The 27,720-nt window shown below is 43.3% G+C and overlaps 1 protein-coding gene across 1 annotated transcript in view; it reads left to right on the plus strand.

Moving 5' to 3' along the window:
- The first annotated feature begins 9,586 nt into the window (after positions 1-9,586).
- The window catches only part of FNDC1 (fibronectin type III domain containing 1), a 112,616-nt gene continuing 94,482 nt past the window's right edge, over positions 9,587-27,720 (plus strand). Inside the window, exon 1 of the mRNA XM_077149399.1 lies at positions 9,587-9,843. Within this exon, the coding sequence (XP_077005514.1) occupies positions 9,744-9,843 (100 nt within the window). The 5' untranslated portion in view covers positions 9,587-9,743. The remainder of the gene's footprint in view (positions 9,844-27,720) is intronic.

Here is a 27,720-nt window from a genome sequence, read left to right on the forward strand (position 1 = left end):
AGCATGTGTTAGTTGGTAGAGCTGGAATATCTAACTGCTTCCATTTGAAATACGTCTTATTGACCTGGGGCACTGAACAGAAACATAGAACTTAAATCTGTGGGCTAGTTTATATGATGCCAATAAAAACATTCATAATCAGAATCCTCCGGAGTGAATGTAGGGGCCCTGGTCCTTTCACAGTGGTACCGTGAGAAGCTCCAGGAACTTGTCTCCCCAGAGAGGCTTTGAACAACCAGCAGGAACTTGCAAAAACCTTTTTCTAAAAGCACCTCCCTGCCAAAACAAAACTGTTAAAGGACTGCAGTAAACAGGGAGGGTGCTAAATCAAGAAAAAGGCATCATAAAAGTAGTAGGATCTTGTGGCATCCTGACTAGCCCTTTCCTATCTTCTTATTGGCTTGGTGTGGAGATGGCCCATGCTCTCAGGGCAGAGCCCTGGTCCCAGTTCCAAAGAGAGCAGAGTATCCCTTGTGCACCTACTGGGAGCACGTATATGTGGGCCAGTGTGTCTGGTGGCAGCCTGAGGACCTGAATCAGTGTGTTCATCACAGGCTTGCTGTCCCAGAACTTGCCCTGCCTATAGAAGGCAGCTCCCAGAACTCTCGTACAGAATGCTGTGGGAGAGTCAAGCTGTGCCTGCCTGGGGGAAGAGAGATTGCTGGCTATAAGACATATAATATAGTGGCTGGGACTGTGAGGAAATTATTTTCTAGGGAGGAGGGACAATTCATATTTGCATAAATAGGTGAAATCCTAAGACCACATACATATACACATGCCTCAGACAAGGCACATGAGCAGAAAGGATCAGCGAGGTCCTTATGCTTTGGCCTGGAGCTATTCTTTCAACTCACTGTATGGATAAACAGATTCACACAGGTCAATCTGAGAAGACTGGTAAAGGTATTTTTTTTCTCTTTTTTTTTGTTTGCTCCTAGAATTTAAGGAAACCTCTGTTGTAATACTGGCTGAATACAGCTTAAGGAACAGAGGCCCCAGAGTCTAAATTCCAGTGATAACACATTAAAATACAAAAATGTCAAAGTTTCCACAAAAGATTACAGAACATACAAAGAAACAGAAAGTGACGGCCCAGCCAAAGGAGAAGATTAAAGCATTAGAAACCATTATGAGGAGAATCAGAACTGGGATATTCCAGACAAAGACTTAAAAAGAAAAGGTCCTAAATAAGCTCAAAGAGCTAAAGGAAAACATGGGCAAAGTACTAAAGGAAATCAGGAACGCAATAGGTGAACACCCAGAGGATGTCAATAGAGAGATGGAAATTGTGCAAAGGAGCCAAAAAGAGCTGAAGACCACAGTGGTAGAAATTAAAAATCCCCTAAAGGTAACAGCAGATTAGAGCTGGTAGGAGAAAAAAATCAGTGAATTTGAAGATAAGACAATTGAAATCATCCATTCCGAGAAGCAAAAAGAAGAAAGAAGAAAGAGAAATGAGCAGAGCCTGAGGAACCTGTGAGACACCATCAAGCATAGCAGTATACATATTGTAGGGCTCCCAGAAGGAGAAGGAAAGGGAAGAGACAATATGTGAAGAAACGATGTCTGAAAGCATCCCAAACTTAAAGAAAGACATGAATAAACACGTCCAAATACTCAATGAAATCCAAACAGGATAAATCTAAACAGATCCAGACCATGACATATTAGAATCAAATTGCTGAATGCCAGAAATGAATTCTGAAAGCTGCAAGAGAGTTATCATGTGAAAGAAAGCTTTAAGATGATTAAGTGCCAATTTCTCACCAGAAACCATGGAGGCAGGAAGGCAGTGGGATGACATATTTCATGCAGAAAGGAAAAAAATGGCTTATCAAAAATTCTATATCCAGAAAAACTCTTTCAAAAATGAGGGTGGGATTAGGACATTACTTGATAAACAAAAGCAGAGGAAGTTCATCACACACTAGATTGGCCCTGTAAGAAATCCTAAAGGGAGTTTCTGCAGGTTAAAAGGAAAGGACAGGGCGGGGTGCAAGGGTAGTTCATTGGTAGAATTCTCGCCTGCCATTCGGGAGACTGGGGTTTGATTCCCGGTCCATGTACTTCACAAAAAACAAACAAGCAAGCAAAACAAACAAAACTTCAACAAATGATGGTGCAAAAATGGGATACTCACATGGAAAAATAATGAAGTATGACCCTGCCATATAGAATACAAAAAAGGGGGGGGGGGACATTAGACAAGGGACTGAAATCAAATGAACTCTGGTAAAGATAATATCATAGATAAATATAAATAGCAGTAGTATTGTATTTTTACTTCCTGCAGGGTCTAAAAGACAAATGTATAAAATGCAATGATAAATCAATGGTTTTCGACTCATAATGCATAAATGTGTAACTTGTGATAAGAATTACATAAAGGTGGGGGTCAGAGGAGTATAGGAACATAGTTTATGTATGATATTGAAGTTAAGTTGGCATCAAACCAACGAGATTGCTTATTAAATTTACACCCTATGGTAACCACAAAGAAAATATCAGAGAACATGCAAACTCATAGAGACAGGAGACGGAGTGTGGGTTAGCAGGGGAAGAGGCAGGGACAATGGGTAGTGTATGGTTCCCGTTTGGGATGGAGGGAAAGTTCTAGTAACGGATTGTGGTGAGGGTACTGCACCCTGATGTGATTAATCCCACTGTATGGCATGCTTGGGAGGGGTTGGGATGGGAAGATTTATGTTCTATATATCTTTCCACAATTAAGAACAAAGAGAAAAACTAAAGAGGTAATGACAATTAAATGCTATACGTGATCCTGAATGGGATCTAAGAATTGAGGAGAAAAGGCTTGTGGTAGTTAGATTCAGTTGTCAAATTGGCCAGGTGAAGGCACATAGTTTTGTTGCTGCGGACATGAGCCAATGGTATGTGAACCTCATCTGTTGCTAATTACATCTGCAGTTGGTTAGGAGGCATGCCTGCTGCAATGAATGACATTTGACTTTAATTGGCTGGTGCTTAAATGAGAGAGCGCTACGTAGCACAGCCAAGCAGCTCAGCATACCTCATCTCAGCACTGGCAGCTCAGCCCAGGCCTTTGGAGATGCAGAAAGAAATTACCCTGAGGAAAGTTGTTGGAACTCAGAGGCCTGTAGAAAAGGCTAGCAGCAATTACCCTGAGCCTTCCCACGTAAGAAAGAACCTCAGATGAAAACTGCCTTTCCTCTGAAGAACTAATGAAATAAATCCCCTTTTATTAAAAGCCAATCCATCTCTGGTGTGTTGCAGTCTGGCAGCTAGCAAACTAGAACAGATTTGATACCAGAGAGTGGGGTGCTGCTGCGGTTTGCAAATACCAGATATGTTGGAACAGTCTTTTGGATGGCTAAGGGGAAGATTTTGGAGGAACTGTGAAGAGAATGATTGAGAAGTCCTGGAGTGCTTGAAGAGATTGTTGGTGTAAGTAGAGCCACTACCAATCTTGGCAAAGGAGGACACAAAAGGGAAAAATTGGAGTTTGCACAGTGAGTACCATGGAAGCTCAGGTCTGAAGCCAAGAAACCTCCGCCAGGCGAGTGGACCCACCCATATGCATGGAGAGGGTGAGTTTACCCTAAATGGCGAGGATGAGTTTCCCACCACATTGCAGTGGAAGAGTCGTGCAGCCTCTGGCCTTGGAGAAGGAATAGCATGCTCCTTGGGGGACTGGGGAGAGCCTGGCTGCCACCACATGGAGGGGTTGAGCGTGTGCCCCGGAGATGGCTGAGAGGCCAGGTGCAGCCCCGATGCCTGGAGAGAGTGGAGCTGAGTAAAAGGTGGTCCCTAAATGTTCCCTGAGGTTGATTTGGAAAGAGGCGGGCCACCTCATAGGCCCTTGGAAAAGGTGGGACTGCCACTTTCTAAAGCCAAAGGATAGAAGACTTTCAGACTTTAAAACCTGCTTGCCCTGCAGGTTTTACATCTGTGTTTCTTCCAATTTCTCCCTATGGAAATGAAAACCTGTATCCTGTGACTATCCCTCCTTTGCATTTTGGCACCAGACAACTTGTTTTGAGATTCACAGGTCCGCAGCCAGAAGAGAATTTTTTGTACCTTAATATTGTTTAAGGTGATGCATGTAGTTGCCAAGTTGACAAGGGGTGGACATGTGGTAGTTAGATTCAATTGTCCACTTGGCCAGGTGAAGGCACATAGTTTTGTTGCTGCGGACATGAGCCAATGGTATGTGAACCTCTTCTGTTGCTGATTACATCTGCAGTCGGCTAAGAGGCGTTCCTGCTGCAGTGAATGACGTTTGACTTAATTGGCTGGTGCATAAATGAGAGAGTGCAGTGTAGCACAGCCCAAGCAGCTCGGCATTCCTCATCTCACCACTCGCAGCTCAGCCCAGGCCTTTGGAGATGCAGAAAGGAATCACCCTGGGGAAAGTTGTTGGAACCCAGAGGCCTGGAGAGAAGGCCAGCAGAGATAACCCTGAGGCTTCCCATGTAAGAAAGAACCTCAGATGAAAGTTAGTTGCCTTTCCTCTGAAGAACTAACAAAATAAATCCCCTTTTATTAAAAGCCAATCCATCTCTGGTGTGTTGCATTCCAGCAGCTAGCAAACTAGAACAAGGCTCAATTGGGACATTAAAAAAAAAAAAAAGGAATATAGAATGTAAGCTTTATCAATGTTAAATTTCTTGAAGTTGATATCTGCACTTAAGGAGATAAAATAAGTGAATATGCTTGTTCTTAGGATGTACATGGAAGTATTATGTGTTCAGGAGTATGAGGCATACAACCTTCTCTCAAAGATTCAGAAGACAGATAGACAGATAGATGATGGATTGATTAATGGATAGATAGAATGATGTGGAAAAATGTTAAAATTGGTGAATCTGAGTATCAGGGGTGGCAGTGGTGTGTATGTTGAAATTATGTATATGGGTTTTTTTTTATTATTTTTGCAACTGTCCTGTGGGTTTTAATTTATTTCAAAATAAAAGGTTTTTAAAAAGTGAATTGCTAAGTTCAACACCTTAATCCTTTATGTTTCACTAATTCCAAGCAGATTTATACAAAAGTAGAGAACTTGCCTTGGCATTGCCTTGCTGTGGAAACAAGTTAGAACCTCTGTGCAGAGGAACCATGCTTTAGGCAATGATGGATTTACAGCAGGTTTCCTAAGGGACACCATTTCTTTCTCACACCTTCCAAATCCTGAGAAGATGAATGGTGGGGGATCTTGTGTAACTGTTGAGAAAGATGGATCACTATTTGAATGATAAAGAAGTGTCTCTGATAAATCTGTACTGGATGTGGGATAAGCAAAATACACTTTTATTTGTACTCTCTGCTTTGATTGTAGGGCTTCATCGAAAATCTGAGAGAGGTAGATTTTAGGGAGGTGTCACGGTAGTGGAATTTGGAGACTGAGGTTTGACTCACACTCAGCAGCCAGAGGACCTGGAACAAACCATACAACTTCTTGCAGCCTTGGTTTACTATCTGAAGCACCTCTAAAGTTGTGAGAATTGGAATGAAATGGACTCTGCTCTTGAAAAGTTTCATAAAGTATTAAGTTTGTACTGAAGTATTATTTTATTTGTCTTTATTTTTTGCCAATTAGAGGTAATCCCTATCTTCTTTTTCTCCCATGCCAAAGTAAATTGAGATAGTGAAGACTATTTGTCCACATCTATTTTCTTTTTCCTTTTCCTTCTGTTCGCAGAATCCAAGAGACTGTTATTTTACTTCAGATCTGTTGTGCCTGAATTAATATTCACTCACCCAATCATTCCAAGCACCATATGAACATCCTGTCTTTTGCTCTGCTTTTATGTGCAATCTTTCAAAAGTTGTGTACACATAACTATTGTGTAATGGCTATTGTAGAATGTTCCACTGTACTCATCAGACTGTGAGTTCTTTGAGGCGAAGGCACACTGATATGTGTGTGTGTGTGTGTTGAAATGTGATGCTAAGAACGAATTAAAGAGTCACATAAGCCAAATTAAATTTTGAACAAGATTTGGTGTCAGACAAATGGTATGCAAATGTGCACTTTCAAAACCTGCTCGAGTTTGTACTGGATGCTCATTTAAACTTGGTTTCCATATTAAAATTAGAATAGCATTTTAGTCTACCTTATAACATAGGAATGCCATGACAATGTGTATCTAGAATGTTGAGCTCTTTGGCTGTATGGTTATTTTTTTAAAAAATAACTAGAACCAGAGATAAATTACATGGATATAGACTGATTTCCTAAAGCTATAGGACCAAAAAAAAACCTAAGTTGGAGGCAGGCTTATCAAGGACCATACTTTAACAACTGATGATCTGTGCAGTCCCAAAGTGAGGTAGTCTTTTGCCTTGATGAACAAAGAAGAAACAACAGCTTGGAGTTTAAGAGATTATGTGAAAAAAATAGTAAAAACTATCAGGACAGTAATAATGACAGAAGGAATTAAAAATTGACTACCAGGAAGAAAACTTCAATGTGCTTATACTTTTGAGATGGCCATACTCAGGACAGATGACAATGATTTTTAGGTCAGTTTTGTTAAGGTCTTTTAGCTGAAAAAGTCATGAAATCCTAAAAGTTTCTATTAGGACATTTTTAATTAAACATGCACTCTCGAATATGTAATTGAATCAGAATCAGTACATATAAATGTTAGAAATTTCACTTAATACCTAACAGTCCATGGTGATTGTTGTGAACTAGTCAATGCTCTAAATGTAGAGGTAATTTTGCATTACGCTTCCCTCTGAAATGGCTACAGAAGGAAGTCACTCTAATAAATAACATGCTGGGGATGTAGAGAAAAGTACATGCATTTCATAATAGAGAAAGAAAACTGCCCTTTGATGACCTGTCACCATGTGCTTTTATATATCACGTTATGTGGTAATTTCATTAATTAAATTGAAGTATGGAATCCTGAAATTGCAAAAATTCCAATGGAGAGTCAATGACCAGGGTAAGAATCATGTGACTTTGCATATTGTCAATTCTCTTTCTCTTTTGCCCCCACCGAATTAGTCAGAACATCATTTTATTGTATCTTCAGTATATATTCAGAATCTCATTACTTCTCTTTCCCTTTAATATGATCCTTTGGGTCCTGGTACCATCTTATCTCACCTGGATTATAAGAGGCAGTTTATTGGTCTCCCTACTTCCAGGCAGCTTAGCATGTGAATTAGGTCATGATGCTCCATGGATGGGAATTTTCTGATGTCTCCTCCCATCCCATTCAGAGTTAATGCCTACGTCTTTAGGATGACCTGTAAGCTCCCTCCCCTTCCCCTCACCTGTCATAACATCTACTATTTGTCTGTTTTAGATCCCCCAATGCCTAGAGCTGTAGCTGGCACATAGTAGACACATGATAAGTATGTGTTGAATGAATGAATGAATGGCAGCCTATCAGCATTTCCTGGAATTTACTATGTGCCATGAGTGCCTCTCTTGGGAGGCAGATAGAAAATAAACATAAATCTTGGTTCTTTGCTCTTAAGGGCAAGGGGTAATGTACTAGTCAGGACTTATTGGTTACCTAGAAAAACAAATCCCATTTAGGTTTGGAAATAGGAAACTTATCTGCCAGAACCAATATTCAGAAAGTGCCGGGGCAAAGCTGAGACCCATTACATTTTCCCCCATTCCATTGCTCTCGTTATGTTGTCATCATTCTCTTTGCTAGGGTCCCTTGAGACTGAAACCAAAGCCACATAATTTTCTAGGACTGCTGTAAAAAATTCTCACAAACTGTGGTTTAAAACAACAAAAAATTTATTCTCTCAGTTCTCAAGGCCAGAAGTTTGCAATCATTATTGCTTGGCCAAAATCAAGGTGCCGGAAGGGCTGTGCTCTGTCCAGAGGCTCTAGGGGAGAATCTGTGCCTCGCATCGTCCAGCTTCCAGTGTCTGCTGGCACTCCTTGGCTAGTGGCCACATCACACCCAACCTCTGCCTCTGTGGTGGGCACCTGGCCTTCACCTCTACTATCTGTGTTAAATCTCTCTCTAGTTGCCTCTACACGTGATTGCATTTAGGGCCCACCAAGATAATCTCCTCATCTCAAGATGCTTAACTTAATTGCATCTGCAAAGACCCCCTGGTCCCTCTCCCCCCACTTTGCCATATGTGGTAATGTTCGCTGGTTCCAATGATTAGAATGTGGTTATCTTTCGGGAGAGGGCATTTTTCAGCCTACCACAGAGATTATCCTTCAATGTCCATGAATGATAGGACAAAGAAGAGAGGACTTTTCACCAGCTCCATTTAGAAAAGTCCTGACTCGGAATGGCCCAACTCTGCTCACCAGTGCCCTGGATCAGTTAAGGAGGGTGTAGACTGAGGGGTGAGGAGGGGGCGTGGGCAGGCTCAACCAGAGCCGATTGTTGAAGTGGAGAAGGGAACTACTATGTCCCACAGAAGGGTGGGAAGGCAGCTGGGCAGACAAAATCCTTGCTCAGTGGAATGGCTTTGGGAAAATATCAAAATATTAGGGAGTAATGTAAGAAAGTGTTTAATATTTAAACATTAAAATGTTTGCAAAAGACAAGAGCTCTGGTAGCTCACTGAACTTGTAAGATGAACATAGAACAATTCCTGCCTTGGGAACCAGGGGATAACTATACCAAAAGAAAGGCCCTGGGATTATGAATTTCGTGGATGCTCAAATTAGGCAAGAGGTCCCAGTTAGTGCTTTATCATCATGGATTATCTGTTGCTGCTGTTTTGTTTCAGAAAAGAGATACTGTATTTCTATGTTTTCCATCAGTCTACTAATGCTCTAACAGTCTTTTCCCTCCCTCTCTGCAGAAGGACTTAAATCTGGCTAAGCTTTGGGTTGTTAAGCTGGAGAAGCTGACTCTGAGGGAAGTAGAGAGCTTCGGCCAGACCCCGGCGAGGTACAGGGGCGCTTCCAGCGCAGGTGGCGGCGCTGCCTCCGGGGGCGCTCTCATTCCGTGCACAGGTCAGTGAGCTGTTCCAAACGAGGTCGAAATCCGGAATCCTGCAACCCCAAGGCAGCGTTAAATTTATAGAAATAGGAGGAAGAGAGGTCGGTTAAGTCACTGGTCTGGACTACAAGGCGCGCTTACCGACTGCTTCTTTTTCAACTTAGCATCATGTGCTGCACGGAAATGACAGCCAGGAACAACAGTGTGTATAAAACCATTAAAACAATTCCCTTCCTCCGCGCGCTTGGTGCGTGGGAAGTACGGGGTGAGCCGCAGATACCACTGCAACGTGTAGATGGGGGTGAAGGGTCTTGGCCCCAGTTCTCAACGTTCAAACCAGACATAGCTATTTAAGAGGATAAAGTGCATTCCTGGGGTTGGAAGCGATTGGAAACGATGGGCCATTTCCCAAACCAGAGAATGAGAGAGGTTAGACAAGGGGAGGAACTTCCCTGGCCGCTTGCCCCGGCATTTTAGCCACGGAATATTTAGACACACCACGGCGGCACCCTCTCCCTCGGGGGCCTCCGCGCGCGGCCCGCCTACCCGCGCTCGGCCCTCCCGCTGCCCCGCGTCGCCCCCATGCTCCGGAAGGGGGCGCCCGCGGGCGGCTAGAAAGGCCCGGGCGCGGTGGGGCCACCTCAGTGGCGGGGCGCGGCGGCTGGGTGCGTGGGCCAGGGCGCAGCCGGCTCCCCGCGGAAGTGCGCAGAACTACACGGACTCGTGGCGGAGACCCGACGGCTGCGCCTCCGGGTTCCCAGGAGCCCGGGTCCAACGCCCTTCGGCCAGCTCCCCACCCAAACCCCGGGCTCCCCGATGGCGCCAAAGGCCGGTGCGCCCCGGCGCCCACGGCCCTGGGCGACGCTGCTGCTCCTGGCCGCACTGCTCCCCGTCTCCTCCTCGGCGGGGGCCCCAGGTACGCGCCCCGCCCCAGGGCAGGGCTGCCCTGGGCTCCTCCACGCTCTCGTCGCTGCTACTCTTTCCATCGCTCCATGCACTACCCGCCCCGTCTGTCGCTCCGGGGGTCGCCTCCCCACTCTGTGCTGGCTACGCGTCTTGTCACTAACCTGTGCGTCCTCATCGCTCGCGGGGTCGGGCGCGTGGAGAGGGCGGCTCGGGATGGACACGGGGTCTGGACAAGTCGCGCTCCGCGCGGGCGGTGAGCAAAGGGACACAGTCCCCGCCAGAGGACCTCAGAACCTTCGGTTTTTGCCCTGCTGTCTAACGCGTGTGGTGGTGTCCTGGGCCATTTCTGTCCCAGGGAGATTCGGGCAATCACACATGAAAGCTACTTCTCGACGTGGCGGAGAGAAATAATTTTTTTTCTCCAGAATTTCCCCGGAGGCACCGAGGGCTTGTGTGCGTGTGCGGGCATCCTTTTCCTCGCCTTCACCTGTCCCTGGGCAGGGATGGGAGACCAGAAGGAAGACAGTGAGGCAGGACAATTTTAGAAGAGCAGAGAGACACTGAACTGCGGGGGATGCTGTCGGATACTTAGGGGCCCAGGGAGAAGCCGCGCTCCTATGGACTTAGTGGGAAGTCCCGCTTCAAGGGGCAGAGGGGGCGCGTCCACCCAGCAGGGCACGTTTCCAGCCAGATATTTGCCTCCAGAGGAGGGAGAGGGTAGTGGGAGAGTCAGTGCTGGGAAAATTTCCCTTCTCGGAAGGCCAAGGTTGGAGCAGAGAGAGATGCTATTTGGGGGGACGAAGTGTGAGCAGTGCTTTTCACAGAATGCCAGAGTGCTGCTGGCGCATTTCTTGCACATTTTCCATAGAGACAAATTTGTGGTGGGTTTTTCATCCCTCAGCTTTTGGCGGTCCTTGTCTCCATCTTCTCTGCAGACATCTTCACACATTAAGCTGAGTGACTTTTGTTTAGCGCATATGTTTGTAGGGATCCCAGAAGTCTTGTCTATAGAAACTCTTCATTCCCAGCTGGGTTATAAAAATTGAGATACTATTCCAATGAGGGCTACTTGCTTCATGATGCTATTTAGTGTCTATAGTGCTTTCTTACTATGACGAAAAGGGAAAAATGTTGGGGTGCCACTCTTTGTTGGGCACATGCATTATGCTTGGTTCAGATTCACAGCCACGTGCTCTGATGCCAAATACCATTTTTTTTTTCATAAAAGGCAGTACCAGCTGCAGGGATTTCCTCCCCTCGCTTAGTAATCTTTAGGAAAGCATTTACTGAATATTTTGTACAGTACTGGACAGAAATAAATCCATCTTAAAGGCTTCCAACTTCCACAGCTACATCTCATGTGCTTTTCCCCCCTTTTAAGTTGAAACTTTCTGAGTGTTGGAAGAGTTTTTGTTTCAGAAAAGGGCCTGAACTTGGAACCAATGGTAAATTGGCTTCCTGGTGATTCCTGCTTTTTTCCTTTTCGATTATATTCCACCTGCTAACTCTGACTGTGCTTAAAGTCGGGTTTGTTTGTGATAGCTCCCTAAATCCTGCCGTATACCACCCTGCTCCTTCTTTTGCCTTCTGCTCTGTAGATTATTGGGCTGTGGAATGTTGGAGCTGGAACGCTTGCTGGCACTTCTCTCTATTATGTTGACGTGGGATTTGCAGTAAAATGATGACCAGACTAGAAATGGACAAAGGAGGACAAGCATATTCTGAAACTAATATCTACACATTAAAATTAAATAATGGGAGGAAAGAAGCAGACATTAGCAACCTGGAGAGCTCCTGGTGCTGTGGAAGGAATCATGGGGATGTGATTTATTCCTTCTGCTTCTTCAGAAGGCTTCCTGTGTGTCTAGCCAGTACACAGTTACAGTCTTTACTCCCTGACTTATTCTGGATGTTAAGGCCAGGCCCCAGGGAGGCTGTGCTCTCTCTCTCTCTCTCTCTCTCTGGTTGAATTAATGAGTGGAGACCACCGAGCTGCCTGTGTCAGACCTCCCTACCCAAAGCCTTGGGCCTAGAATCTCTATAAGAAAATCACTGCAGCGCCACATTTATAGTGAGACAATTATAATTCCAGAGGCACTTTCCTTAAAACAGAGGTGACTTACAGGGTACACTGAAGATCTAAATAAACACTTCGACTTGGGGTAAATTAAAAAGCAAAACAAAATAAACAAGCAACGCCTACCCATGCCACTCTTGCCCAACATACACTCCTCCAATGGGTTTCTAGGCAACCATTAAATTATGATGGTGCCTGCCAGTTTGATAGGGTACATTTTTCTAAAAGCATATGGATAACCACCATATATGGCACTGTGGATGAATTTGATTTTCTTTTTAAAAGTTTCTATTTTGCTTATATTTTACCATAAGTGGACATTCATTTGATACCAAAAACACCATGAAGATATTTTAATGAAAAGAAACAAAGCCAAAACATGTTATCTAAGTTTTGATTTCCATATTGGTACTTCTATAATTAACAAAGGAATTTCATTTCGAATTAATGGAAAACTGTTGAATAAGAGCCCCTCCATTGACATGGCCCAAGACTGAGGCTCCCAGTAAGGACTTGGAGATTCTGTTTCAGATTTATACACAGCTCAGTGAAAGAGAACTATTTTATCATTTTTTTTCTTGGGTTGCAATGAAATTGGTATCTTGGCATGACGTTTCAAGAAAACACTGTTTAGGGAAGTGGTGAAGAGCAAAAGGTCAGAGGGAGAAGGAGGCACTGGTTTTGTTAAATAGCATTTTGTACCTTTGGTTCTTGCCAGTCTTGCCAGATCCTCTCATATCCTTTAACCCTCCCCATTGCCCTTCTCCCCATTATTGATCCATAATATTGATGTGGTATATTTTGAACAATGCACTTTTAAAATACACATAGCCTTGGGAGGGACAGCACATTAAACAAATGCTAGACATCTATATACTGGTGTAAATGTATTTGGTAAGTTGGTTTGGACATTGCAAAAAGGAGTGGAAGAGGAAGAGAGGCAGTATGACCCAGGAAAGAAGGACAGACTTTAGCAAAAGAGAAGGCTGTTTGGGAACTTAGTTCCTTGAAGGAAAAGAAATGGGGCCTAAGTTAGTAGGTGGGTAGACTAAGAGACAGCAGGTGGTCGATCACCGAAGACACCGTGATAGTATGGAACATTGTTGTGGCTCTTGGGGTATGGCTTGCACGCCCCTGAGGTGGTCCCCAAGACCCTTTCAGAAGATCCATGAGGTCAAAAAACATTTTCAAAATAATACCATAAGATAGGTGCCTTTTTCCCTGTGTTGACATTTGCACTGAGGGTGCAGAAGCTTGGGGAACCAATCTGCTGGTGCCAAAGCACACTAGTAGCTGTTGATTTTTTCACTCTTTTGCTGCTAAGTAATGCTAATTTCTTAAGAATGTCCTTTATGCAATTGTAAAATTTATTGGTTCGATCAAATCTCTGCCCTTGAATGCTTGCCTTTTTAATATTCTGTGTGTAGAAATGGGAAATGCACACAAAGTCCTTCGGCTGACTACAGAAGTACCATGGCCAGCTCAAGGAGAAGTGTGCATGCACTAGCTTAAGTTACCAGCTGAACCAGCTACTCTTTTCATGGCACACCATGTTTACCTGAAAGAATGACTGCATACAAACTGTAATTATTCTGATGGGATTTGGCAAGCATTTTCTTGAAAATGAGCAAAGTGAGCCTGCCACTTCTAGAAAGATTTATTTCTAGTAAGATTTACTGCCAGTTATGAAATTTGAGCTTTGGCGTGAAAATCAGAAATTCTCCAAACTCGTCTTCACCTCCATGAGCTTCAAAGCTACCCAATATGTAAAGACTTTTCTGATGTGATTGGTGGTGATATAAATGAATGTGATTTTGACCTAATGTGTTGTAAAGTGTGTCAAAATTTGGATGATCTGCATAACTGAGTGCACCAATAAATACAGATGCCCAATGCACAGTGTCAGAAAATCATGCATAGGAAAAAGATTCATCCAGAGTGCAAGAAAGCCCAGTGGATTTCGTGGTAACAAAATATGAAAAATTCTTATTCTGGTTTTGGATTCTGCGTTGCAACTAATGTTTAAGAAACTGCTTCTTGATGAGTTTTGGGGTAGTATAAAAATTTTCTAGAATTATCCCAAAAAGCTATTAAAATACTTTTCCCTTTTCCACCTTCATATGTATGTGAGGCCTGGTTTTCTTCAGGTGCTTCAACCAAAACAATATATTGCAATAGATTGAGTGCATAAGCAGATAGGAGAACCCACTTGTCTTCTGTTAAGGAGATTTGTGGAAATGTAAAATACTGCCACTCTTCTCACTATTTCTCTCTGTTTTGAAAAACAGTTTTTTTTTCATAAAAGTATGGTTATGTTAACATGTAATGATTTATTATTGTCCTTTTAAAATGAATCCACAAATACATAATTTAAACTTTTCTCAATTTTAATTGTGAATACAATAAATATTGATAGATAAAACCCGTATAAACAAAACTTATTTGAGATCCTCATTAATTTAATTAATGAGGCCAAAAAGTTTGGGAACCACTGGTATATAGAAAGGGAAATGGGTTAAGAATCAAGAGGCCTACATCCAAGTCTCAGACTGTTATTTACCCACCGGGGGAGCCTTGAGCTAGTCAGTGTCCACTCTGGAATGGGCCAAGTGAATGGAGATTCCTTCAATCCCCCAAAGGCCTTAGGGACTTTCCTGTGGCCTGGACTGCCCCCAGCTCTATAGGGTGAGTGGTAGGAAATCTTCCTCGTTTCTCTTCTCTGTCTTATCTGTTTGAGAGCAGACTATGGAAATATCTCTTTCTTTTATCTTGTGCATCGGGGCTCGCCAGGTGGAAGGCATGTTTCATTCGTCAGTTGAGCATGAAATTCACTACAGAATTAGATGTTAAAGTAGAGGTGGATCAATATGGCGAAGATAGTTAACCCCGTGACAATTCATGCTATTGCCAGATAGCTCCAGAGCATTATCAAATGTGTCTTATCTACCTCCCTCATGTCTATATTTAAATCATAAAGGCCACTCCCCCAAAACAGGCAGGGGAGAGGGAAGCACAGGGAGTGAAGGGTTGTTTTCGTTTCCTGAGGCTGCTGTAAAAAATTACTACAAACTCAGTGGCTTAAAACAACACAGATTTATTGTCCTATGGTTCTGGAGGTTAGAAATCTGAAATGGATCTCACTGAGCTAAAATCAAGGCCTGTGTTCCTTCTGGAGGCTCTAGGAGAAAATCCACAGCCTTGCCGTTTCCAGCTTCTAGAGGCCACACACATTGCATGGCCCATGGCCCTATACCGCTCAGACCTCTGCCTTTGTCCTCACATCTCCTTCTCTGATTCTGACCCACCTGTGGCCTTCTTTTATTGGTGGGGCTTTTAAAAAGGGGAATTTATTAAGTTGCAAGTTTACGGTTCTAAGACCATGAAAATGTCCAAATTAAGACAAGCCTATAAAAATGCCCAAACTAAGGCATCCAGGGAAATATACCTTGGCTCAAGAAGGCCAGTGATGTTCAAGGTTTCTCTCTCAGCTGGAAGAGCACATGGCAACATCCATGAGCTTTCTCTCCAGGCTTCTTCAGTGGCTTCCCCAGGGGCATTTTCTTTCTTCGTCTTCAGTGGTCTCTGGCTGTGTGGTTTCTCCTGTCTCCCTCTTTTCACTTACATTGGGCCCACCTGGACCATCCAGGATAATATGCCCTGGATTTAATCACAACTGCAAAATCCCTCTTTGCCATGGAAGGTACATACTCACAGGTTCCAGGAATTAGGACGTGGCTATCTTTGGGGGGCTGTGGTCGTGCCTACCCGCAAGGGGTGAGGCTGGGGCGGGGAGCCTACCAGCGTGCATTTCAGGAAAGGCTCCTCACCATACACTAATTAAGGCACCAGACCGCTTTTCTTTCTTCCTTGTGGAATTTAAGGATTTCTTGAGTTATAATTAAGCTTGCTATCAAGAGCTCTTATTTCAGTTAGAAAATAGAGAGGTGAGTATTTAAAGGCATAAAAACAAAGGGGAAAAGAGAATACATACGTTTCTATATTTATTTGTGAATACACAAAAGTTTATGTTAGGATACTTAAGAACTGAAAACTTTGGTACCTCCAGAGAGGAGGGCATGGTGGTGAATATTGTTTCATCCATAACTCTTACCAACTTTAGAAGACAGATATAAAAGTACTTGGAATCAGGGAGACACTGGTAATTCACATGAGGGTACACTGCTATTTCCTTCCTCCTGGAAGCTGTCCTTATTTTAGTTACAAATAATCTGAATTGAATTTAATTTTTGGGAATTGTATTATAAGATCTTCATTAAGGGAACATTGTCCATCTAAACCAGATGGTTAAAATTCAGAAATTTTGAATAAGAAATTTTTGTGCCCTTCAGTAGAAGGTGATGTCATTTGGAAGACACTTTTCTCCAACCGGCGGACCTGAGCCCGGCTCTCAGCAGAGCCCTGCCTTTTTCTCCCGCGCGCCCGGCGGCGGCGCCGTCACTCGGTGGCCCTTAGAGGGCGCTCCTGGCCTTCCGTGGCGTTCCCATCTCCCGCTGCTTCCTTCTGTTCCTGCTCTAGTTTGAGAGAAGCCCTTAGCGGTAGCTGTGGCTTTATAGAGATCAGAAAATGAGGACAAACTTTATCTCCATTGCACTGTTTTTTTTTTTTTTTTTCTTTAGGGCTTGTCTTCTTGCAGACTGACTACTCTTTGGAACTTCCTGCAGCTATGAAGTTGGGGGAGGGGCGGACAAATCCCGCATTGAATCAATTTGACAGCATGTTGGTAATGTTCAGTTAAGCCTTGGTAAGGAAGGAATTAGAAGCCTAATCCTAAAACTGGGGTCCACTGGGGCAGCCCTGGCGTCTCAGGCAGGCCTGCGTGGCAGCAGCGGGAAGACAGGGCAGGGAGGAGGGGAAGGGAGAGGCGTGGCCTCAGAAACTGCCTTCTTAAGCACTAAATTTACAGTAGGTTTTTATTGCTCAGCCTCAGTCTCTTCCCACCCTCAACGTTTATTTTTGTATCGGGGGATGGGGGGGGGTAAAAACCTTGAGAGCTGTGAATGCTGATTAGAAAAGCGATAATACAATTTTCTATGGAGGGCTCCTATCTGTGGAGGAAGTGATTTAGAATTAGAGCATCAGCATAATCTTTAAATTCTACATCATTCCATTTCCATCCCAGTGACTTTTTAGGTGCGCGTTTTTATTTGCTTTTAATAATAACGGGCAGTTAAAAGTGCTTTAGAGTTGACCATTTCCTGACTGCGATTTCATTTAATTTTCACGACAATCTTGGGAAGTAGCTAATATCCTCATCTTCCTTCTGAGGGAATTGAGTTCAGAGAGGTTGAAGTGACTTTTAAAATCTAGTTTGTGGTAGTTTCAGAATTTGAACTCTGAGCTTCTGGATCCAAAGTCTGTGGTCTTTCTGCAGATGACCCTGTTGATTTGGGAGTTTATTATACTTCCCTTGTGTTCTTAGTTGGGCTGTAGGTGAGTGTGAGTGCTGCCATTTCTGGTGTACTGAGAACACCTCTTCTAGGCCTACTCCTGTGGCACCGCTGTTGGCTGTTCACAAATCATCCTGCCACACACCAAAATGAGATAGACTCAAGTGGGACTTAAATTAAGATGAAGCGGAGTAAACCTTACTCTCTGTTACAAAATATGTAACAAAATATGCATATGTATATGAGCAAGATTATCACCTTGGGAAGAGTCTTTTTCTTAGTAGGTCCCGTTAAAACTTGCAGCGCAGGCTCCTTGAAGCTGTGTTATGTCTGACTTGTTACGTAAACTCTTAACTTTAATACAGTGATTCTCTGAGACTCCTTGATCCTGATGATGATAATTAAAATTTTGAAGCTGTCATAACTGTAATTTGACCAAAAGGCACCCAGAGGTCTTACCTTGTGTCGAGAGACTCAAGTTTATAATAAGCACCATTTAAATCAGGGGACAAAGCTGGGAAACATTAGTTGTTAATATGTAGACTTGACAAATCTTTCCCTCTCATAGAGGTGGTGAGACTGTAATTGCTAATGGTATTGAAGCGTTTTGAACTGCTCAAAGGAAATGTGTTATTTAAATGTTGGATTGTGTTTTCAGGCAATATTTATAGTGCCACATATCTTCATCCACTTTATTAGGTGGAACCCAGCCACAAAAGTTTGTGACTGCAGGAAAATCATAACTTTACAGGCCTCCTGTTTTCTCATCTGAAAAACGAGGGAATGGACTGAGGTGTTGTCTGGGACTCTTCCCTGTTCTGACCCTGTGAGTCTGCATTTGATTTAGTCAGACTGTCAGTGTTAACCCAGGTCGGACGCAATGTCAGAGAGTGCTGATAGGAAATCAAATAAACATAGTCCCTACCACGAGAGAGGTGCAGGCTGGAGTTGAGGAGAGAAATGTTGGCACAGAGGTATGCTCAGGTGCCTCGGGAGAGAATCAGGCTGGGAAGTCCAGGAGAACTTCCTGGATGAGGTGGTTTTTGAGCTGATTTTTGAAGAGGGAATAGGCATTAGAGAAAGAAGGTGGCTGTCTCCATTTCCTAGGGCTGCCGTAACAAAGTACCACCAGTTAAGTGGCTTAAAACCACAGAAATGTATTCCTGCAGAGTTCTGGAGGCCAAAAGTGTGAAATTAAGGTATTAACAGGGCCCTCTGAAGGCCATAGGGGAACAGTCCTTCCTGGCTGCCTGCAGCTTCCAGTGTTTGCCAGCTGTCCTGGGCTTGTGGATGCATCTTTGCTTTGTTGCCACACGGCTTTCTTTCTCTTGTCCATCATCACATGGCCTTCACCGCTCTGTGTTTGTATCCACATTTCCCCTTCTTATAAGGACTCCAGTCGTATTAGGTTATGATCCAGTTTGGCCTCGTCTTAGCTGATCACATCTTCACAGGCCCTATTTTCCAATAAGGTCATATTCACAGAAGTGGGGGTTAGAACGTCAATGAATATTTTCATCCCATTCATCCCACAACAGTGAGGAAGGACATTTCAGGTGGAGGGACCAGCAGTGCTGTGTGTGCAAAGACACAGAGGCCTGGAGGAGGTGACACATGCAAGGGCCCACCAGTGCTCTGAATTGCAGCTGCAGCACTGCCGTCTGCGGGTACGGTGGGATCTGGGGCAGCTGGGGTCAGCAGTAACCAGACCAGGAAGGTCCTGGACTTCGCCCTTAATCCAAAGCAATGGCCATCGAGGAGGAGTTTAAATAAGTACAGCGGTTGGGCTAGCAGGTGGCCACGCTGGTGGCAGAGTGGAAGACAGTGCCTGGAATTGGGTCATTGGAACAGACAGTCCATGCCTTGGTTCGTTGTGGTCAGGGGTTCTTTTATATTTGCTCATTCATATGGGGCTTTCAGAGTTTCCTCTTTAAACCATTTACCAACTATTCTGTTTGTCTTCAGTTACATCTCATTTGAAGATTCGTCTTTGTTCTGTGGTTTCTGAAATGGCTCATGTGTTCCTAGAACAATCCTTATTTTTGCAAAGGGTTCCGAGGTACCCTGAGCCCCGTGTCCTCTGAGCAGTCTGGTAGAAATTTATAGTTTAAGGAACAGCACTGAGCAGTTGGGTGAATTAGCTTGGAGGGGTTGGGGGTGGGACTGTGGGCAGAAATCCGTGTAGTTTCCAATGAGAGAAAACCATTTGAGTAATTTTAGGAGTTCGTTGGGGGTGGAAGGAGGAATAAATTTGAATTAAAGAGGAAATCAATGGATATCATTTATTTAGACTTTCAAAAAGCCTTTTATGATGCTCCACTCCAAAGGTAATTAGTAAATGGAATCGGTTAAGGATTAGAAAGCGGTTTTGTCTGGGATGGATCCTTGTTGGCTCAAAGGCAGTAGACCTCGGAGTTGTGAATCCGAATCACACCTCAGAGGGGGTGTGAGTCACCCGAGTCCCTTAAGCACCAGTGCTGAGGTTGGCAGTATTTAGCATTTTGGAAAACAATCTGAGCAAAGGAGCGTGCTGCGAGATGTCCTCATTGGCGTTGACACTGCGTCTCTCTGGAGAGAGAGTCGCCTCTAGCTCATGGGCTGCCAGAGCTCAGAGGGTGGAAGACCTCGGAGGGGTCAAAAGTGGTCTCAGCCCCGCAGCCGGGGGGTGGCCTGGAGCAGGGCGGGGTCGGTGTGAACCACGGGAAGAATCGAGATGAGGGAATGCTGATGAGGACAGCTCCACGGCCTTGCCAGGGGGTGAGGGTGGGGGTGTGTGTGGTGGGGAAATGGGGGTGGGGGTGTGTGTTCCAGGACCATCGTGGGCACACTAGTAGCATGTTAGCAGCATATCATAATTAGTTCAAATTGTGATTTTTTAAAAACATCTTTTAAAAATTGGGAAATATAACATATATGCAAAAAAGCAATAAATTTCCAAGTATGTTTTAACAAGTAGTTACAGAACAGATTTTTAAAAATTTGTGTGGGTTGTAGTTCCATGATTTTTTGTTTTCCTTCAGGCTGCTCTGAGACACTAGAGACCAAACAGAAATATCAATATAATGATTCGGCAGTCATACTCATTTGTTAAACTCTACCTTCTCTGTATAACTCCACCATCACCTTTGATCTTTCTCCCACTTTTTAGACGTATCTGGGCTATGCCTATTCTAACTTTTTCCTGTTGGAAGGGGCTGTCGATATTATGGGATAGTGGAAGGAACTAGCTGATTTTCTGGAGAGGCTGATCCCTCCAGGTTTCAGAATTTATCTGGGCCAGGGACCCATCTGGAGGTTGTAGGTTTCTGGGAAGTTACCCTAGTGCATGGAACCTTTGTAATTGTAATTTAATAATAAAATATCTTTATTTTAGTTCAGTTTCAAAGGGCGCTTCAAATAATAATTCGTCTATAGTCTTTTCTGGTGTGTCCTTTTTTCCCCTTCAGATCTAAGGGTCAGGTTTTTAGACTTTGCCATAGGCTTAAAATAGTTTCATTTTTTAAAAGGTTTTTATTTTGAGATAGCTGTGGATTCATGTACTATTGTAAGACATAATGTAGAGAGATCCTTTCTGCCCTCTGCTGTCTGTCCCCTGTGATAACATCTGACATAACTCTAGTGTAATCTCCCAACCCAGATATTAATATTGATCCAGTCCAGTATTAGGGATTTTCAGGTGTGTGTGCGTAGTCTACGTAATTTTGGCCATGTGTGTAGATTTGCATATGCACCACCACAGTCCAGAAACAGACCAGTTCTATCACGAGGGCCCCTCGTGCTACCCTTTTATAGAGAGACATGACCAGCTTCCTCTTGTCCATTTACTTTGCCCCCACAACCCTGCAACCACTAACCTGTTCTCCTTTCATCTCTACAATTTTATCATTTCAGGTTTCAAGAATGTCATATAAATGGGATTATACATTGTGTAACCTTTCAAGATTGGTAAAAGCCTGTTTTTAACAGAGTGTTTATCGTGCCCATTCTGCTTGATGTCACTATGTTGACTTGCAAATATGTTTGCATGCATTGTAATTTCATGGCATGCCTTTGACAAAGCAGGGAACGGCTGCTTCAGCCCCTGTCCAAGCCACCATACACCTTTGCCTAGACTACTGTGATAATGTCTCCACTACCTGTTTCTGCCTTCTGCCCAGCCCCCGGCCTCCAACACAGTATTCCCCAAACGGCAGCTATAGTGAGCCCCATGATGCTGGAGTCAGAACCTTCCAGCAGCTTCCCATCTCCTTCAGAGGACAAGCCAAACTCTTAACAAGTTTGCAAGGCTCTGCATGAGTATCTTCTGCAGGACTCCGTCTCCTCTCTTGGCTCCTCCTTTCTGCCTTTGCATTTACTGTAGCCTCAGCCAGCACAACTCTCTCCGTAAATATCTTTGGGTTGATCCCTCACCCTCTTCAGGTTCTTTCTGCAAAGTCCTCTTCTCATGAGGTCTTAACTCTGTGACTCTACCCTACTCCCTAGCGCTTCTTAGCCCCCTCCACAACCCGCATCACCTTCTGATGATATGTTTTAGTTATTTATTTGATAATTGCCTGCCCTTTGCCACAAGGAAGAGCTCTGTGGGGGTAGGACATATGTCGGTTTCCTTCACTGTCAAGAGTACCGCCCCCAATTATTTGGTGCTCTGTAAATATTTGCTGAATGACTGAGTATGCTTTCTTTGGTCTCAATGACATTAATTCTCTAGGATATATATTAAATTTCTTCATGTGTGTTGACTTGACATCAGCTGAGTGTGCACTTGAATTCTCTTCTGGGGACTAGGTGTGGGTGGGCGAAGCATGTGTGACAGTTCCCTGCCTCCTGCTCACCCTTCCCATTTGGGAGCAGTACGTGCATTTTTAAGAGTGTCAGCTTGTGTTGGAAGTGCAGTCTGAGGTGGTGTGGCATGGGCTGCCTGCTCCCAAGACTCCTACTCCTTGCGGTGAAGGAGTTCATGAAGTTTCCAACAGTAGGCCATAGTTGAGATGTGGGAGGATATGGCCACCTTGTTGCATCGTGCTGCTTGTCCACCAAGAGTTCCAAAGACCTCTGGATTCAAGTGGGTCTAGGTCTTGGATCAAGCCTGGCTAGGTCCTTCACGCTTAAATTTAGCAATTAAGATCTTCTGTGAGCCAGGCATTGGGGTAGGTTCTAAGGCACAAGCTGCAAAGACTTGATGATAAAGCAGCTGAGATTGATGTGGTACTAAATAATGAATGTGATAAGGGTAGCAATGCAGGATCTTCTTATACTTTGTAATTAACTTCTACTCCAGATCTAGTGCTAAGTACAAGATATTTGTATATTGTATATACAGATTTGTATATCGTATTCATATATGATCAGCAAGAGAAACCACCAGATTTGTCTGAGAACTTTGTCTGGTGGGTGCTCTTTGATATTGTAAATTTGGGATGTGCCATCGTCTTTGTTTTATCTCAATTTTATTCTCTAGTTGTGATCTTCTAGGTGATGAGAGGAGGGAGAGACTTGCTGTCCCATAAATGCCCATGGGCCATGGTCTGTCCCCCTTTGACACTCTTCGTATGACACTCTTCATATGACACTCTTCATATGACACTCTTCGTATGACACTCTTCATATGACACTCTTCGTATGACACTCTTCGTATGACACTCTTCATATGACACTCTTCGTATGACACTCTTCGTATGACACTCTTCATATGACACTCTTCGTATGACACTCTTCATATGACACTCTTCGTATGACACTCTTCTATAACTCTGAAAGCAGCATGTTTCCTTTCTTCTGAAACACATGCCCTGGACCCAATCTGCTTTTTCATGCAACTTTCTACCCCACCCACCAACTTCCTTCTATTACATTCTGAAGGGCTGGGAGAAGCCAAGCATCTTCTTGTGGTTAAGAACTCTTGGAATCTGCATAGCTGCTAACAGAGACCTGAGGAAAGTACACCCAGAGGGAAGAGAAAAGAGATGTAGACAATACTAAATGCTTCAACTCCCCTAAGGCCTTGGATCCATCTTATTTGCACAGCTATGTCATGATTACATTTTTGACTTTGACACCCAGGGAGTAAGAGGTCAGGTGAAGGAAACACAGGATATATCTGAGTGGATTGTGCATTTCTCTTGTAGAACATCAGGGTTTTAACTTGATGTGTATAGGGTGAGTTCTGGGGGAATTCACTGATGCTCTGAGCTTGTAATGAGTTCTCATTAGACAAAGCAATTCAGAGCCTTCTGAAGGGTAGAGGATAGTATAGATTAGAGGCAGGGAGAGGGTTTGAATAATTGTCCTCTTAGAATTTAGCCCATGGAAGTCAGTAGCTCAGTGCTCCTGCACAGGGAGAAAATCACTAGTAAAATGTTCTCCCTGAATCCCACAAATACCAGTCATTGTTCTCTGATCAGAAGCGCTGGGGGAGGACTCCCTTTCCCCCTTGTTCTGGTTTGCTAGCTGCCGGAATGCAACATACCAGAAACAGAATGGCTTTTAAAAAGGGGCATTTAATAAGTTACTAGTTTACAGTTCTAAGGTTGAGAAAATGTCCCAGTTAAAACAAGTCTATAGAAATGTCCAATCAAAGGCATCCAGGGAAAGATACCTTGGTTCAAGAAGGCTGATGAAGTTCAGGGTTTCTCTTTCAAGTGAGGAGGCACATGGCGAACACAGTCACAGACTCTCTGTCATCTGGAAGGGCACATGGCGAGCAAGGTGTCATCTGCTAGCTTCTACTCCTGGCTTCCTGTTTCATGAAGCTCCCCAGGAGACGTTTTCCTTCTTCATCTCCAAGGGTCACTGGCTTGTGGGCTCTCTGCTTCTCGTGGCTATGTCGTTCTTCTTTGCTCTCTCTGAATCTCTTTCATTCTCCAGAATGTTTCCTCTTTTATAGGATTCCAGAAACTCATCAAGACCCACCCAAATGGGTGGAGACATGTTGTCACCTAATCCAGTTTAACAACCACTCTTAATTAAATCACATCTCCAGGGAGATGATCTGATTACAGTTTCAAACATATAGTTTTGAAATGGGATATTGATTAGAACATGGCTTTTCTAGGGTCCATACATCATTTCAAACCAGCACACCCCTTTTCTCTGGACCATAATACTGTTCATTGTTAGTAGCACTCAGCTGAAATTAAATATCTGGTATCCCTACTCTTCCTTTCATGTGTCAATATCATGCTTCCCTCTGAGGGTTGAAGACCATGGCCTTCTTCCGTACCCTTAAATTAATTCAACTGTGTCCCCAGAGCAGCTCCTTACTTAGCAATTCTATGTTGCCTAGTTAAATTACTATTCATAGATGTTTACCTTTGAAGTTAAGGGAATCTCGTTGGGATTTGACCGGGTATAACTGTCTAGTCATGAAAGTAGTAAAATCTGTTTTGGACATGCAATTGATAGGCAGGTTGAAGAGGGGAGTTTGGATCAGTTTTTCTAAATTTTCTTTCAACTCTCAAGATTTTAAAATTGTAATTCCGAGTGTATTTCCCAAGATTTAGAAAAAGGAGGATCCAAACATGTCTCCTGTTGTGTAAGGAGGGAGAATTGACTGAAAGCCAAAGACAAAATACTGACACTTGTGCTGGCCATTTTCTATTGTTTTAACTGGTGATATTAGCAGTTCTTTGCCCTGTCTTCCTGGTACTGATATTATTTCACATTTGTGGAGTGTTTTATGAATTTCTTTCACATTGGATTCTTATATCAATCCTATAGGGTCATTAGTGTAGTTGTTAGCTCCATTTATAGTAAAAGAGCTGTTTATGTTCGATATTTGCAGAGAGAATCTTTGGTGGCATCTGCTTTGTTTGGGGTCATGAAGTGGGGGGGTGGGGGTGGGTACTCTCCTAATTATGAAAAGCAAAAAAATGGGCTCTTCTCAGCCTTTATTTCCCTTGACACTGATGACCTTTTCCTTTTACCTGAAAATCTCCTGGCCCCCCTGACTCCCGTGATATAGCTTTTTTTCTGTTTCTCCTCGTTAGCACTACTATTGCAAATTTAAAATGTTCTTCCCCCTGTCGTACCTGAGACATTTGTGTTCTGTGGGAAGATTTTGAGTAGACAGGTGAACACATTGGAGCTCTGATGAGAAGCCAGGGTTGGAGTGAGGAGCCATCAGCACGTAGGCGGTATTTGCAAGCATAGGACTGAATGTTCTAACTTAGAGAAAGAAGAGAGACGGCATGCTTGCAGAGAACAGGCTGGGCTCCCAGACACTGTAACTTTTAGAACTCTAGCAAAGAAGAAGGAGCCAGCCAAGGAGACTAAGAAGTGACTAAGGATGTGGAACTAATAGAGGGTGGCTCATTCTGGAAGTCAGGTGACTGGGTTGTCAGGGGAGACAGGAGGTGAGGTTTACCAGGAGAAGAAGCAGTCAGCTGTTGTCGGACATAGAGTACATTGAAGACCAAGAGATGAGAATTTGGCAAGATGAAGTCTTCTTGACATTCACAAGAGCTTATTCAGTGCAATGAGCTCTTGTGTCCCCATGAAGTCAGCTACCACTGGTGATTTTCAATTTTATACCTTTGGTTCTGTCTTAGTTTGTCAGTGCTGTTATGACAAATACCACACAATGGGTTGGCTTAAAGAGCAAACATTTGTTGTCTCATGACTTTGGAGGCAGATGTCCAAAATCAAAATTTTAGCAAGGTCACGCTGTCTCCTGGGGTCAGTAGCATTCTGGTGATGGCAGTCCACTGTCATGCAGTGATCTCTCCTTGTTTCCATTGACTTTTGGCTTCTGACTTCTTCCTCTGGCTTTCTCTAACTGCACCAGAATCTCTTCTCTTTCTGAGGGCTTGTACCGATTAAAGCCCAGCCTGATTTAACTTGGCCACACCTTGGCTAACAATAACATCTACAAGTGGGTTCACACCTACTACAAATGGGTTCACACCCACAGGAAGGGGGGATGAAGATTTGAGCGTTTCTTTTGTGGGGGACATAATTCAATCCCTGAACATTCTCATTTTTCTCCAGTTCTACATTTATCTCTCTGAGCTATAATTGTATCTGAGAGGAAGCAATGTATTATAGGAAGAACATGGTCTATGGTTTCAGATAAGTCTGGGGTTGACCATTACCATTTACTAGCTGTGCGTCCTTGGACAAATAGTAAAGATGGGGATAACCAAGCCTAGTTTATAGGGTCGTTATGGGAAATTAAGAGATAATTGTTACAATAATGTAGAACTTTTTTAATGACCTGTGATCCCCAGTGTCTAGCTTAGAATCTGACATAGAATAGGTACTCAATAGATATGTGCTGGTTAAATAAATGAAGTGGATTGCAATGTGTGGATATTCAATGAATGTTTGCTCTTGTTTTCCCCCTAACTTCCTTACATTTTTTTACTTTATCACAAAAGGATCCACTGCAAAAACTTAAATTCTTTGCTTATCAAGTTATGTGTGCTGTATATATTTTTCTTTCTCATGGATAAATGTTTGTCTTTGTCCATTCATAACCAAAAAACAATTATCTCAAATATTACAAAGTGGTTCATTGGCAATCTGAGTTGTTACTGGGTCCTTGCTCTGGTCTGCTTCCGGTCAGGTCTGTTTCATTTACTCTTTCGTACCTACCTCTCCACAACATTTGCTTGGCCTCTCTTCTAAGGATATTTTTAAGGAGATTTTTGAGTGAAATGACTGGTGATTTGTGCAACAGTGATGCCCAGGTGTCTAACATAGTTAGACAAAGACTTTCACATTTTTGGAAAAGGGATGAAATTTCAGTGTTTTTTTTTTTTGGGGGCTGGCATGTCAAGCAGCTTCTAGTAGGCTGAGTTTAAGTTGGACCAACAAACAATGGTGATTCTTTAAGAAACTATTTCTCAGTTGTGAATTGAATTAGAAGAATTTGCAAAAGATACCTCAGAATCTTGGAAAGTACTGATTTCTAGTTTCTGATTCCCTTCAAAAGCAAGCCTTGTCCTGTAGTCCCTTCTTATCCATTAGGCATATTTTCTTCAGGGTCTCTTTTTTTTCTTATCACTGTTAAAACTAAATATATCTTTGGTATCCCTTTAATTCCATTTTCCTAAGTGGTTCTGAAAAGGATGATGGCTTAGATGGGGGAAAAATCTTTTAATACCCACCTCTGGAACAGTAGCTTTTGCTTACATTGGTTCCTGAATAAAATGGCCAAGAGCTTTAAACCTTAAATTCTAAAGATGAAATTCTGTCAGGGCTGATGGTTAAGTTGACTCTGATTTCTGACTGCATCATTTTCTGCACAGAGGTGCTCACTGAAGTTGATGACATACTGACAAATAAGACATTGGTATTCTGTATTTATTTGTTAAAACTGCCGGAGTACAATATATAAGAAATAAATGGCTTTCAAAAGGGAATTTATTGCATTACAAGTTTACAGTTCTAAACTGTAAGGCCA

This window comes from Tamandua tetradactyla, chromosome 2 (genome assembly GCF_023851605.1).
Source record: "Tamandua tetradactyla isolate mTamTet1 chromosome 2, mTamTet1.pri, whole genome shotgun sequence".
Taxonomy (NCBI): Eukaryota; Metazoa; Chordata; class Mammalia; order Pilosa; family Myrmecophagidae; genus Tamandua; species Tamandua tetradactyla.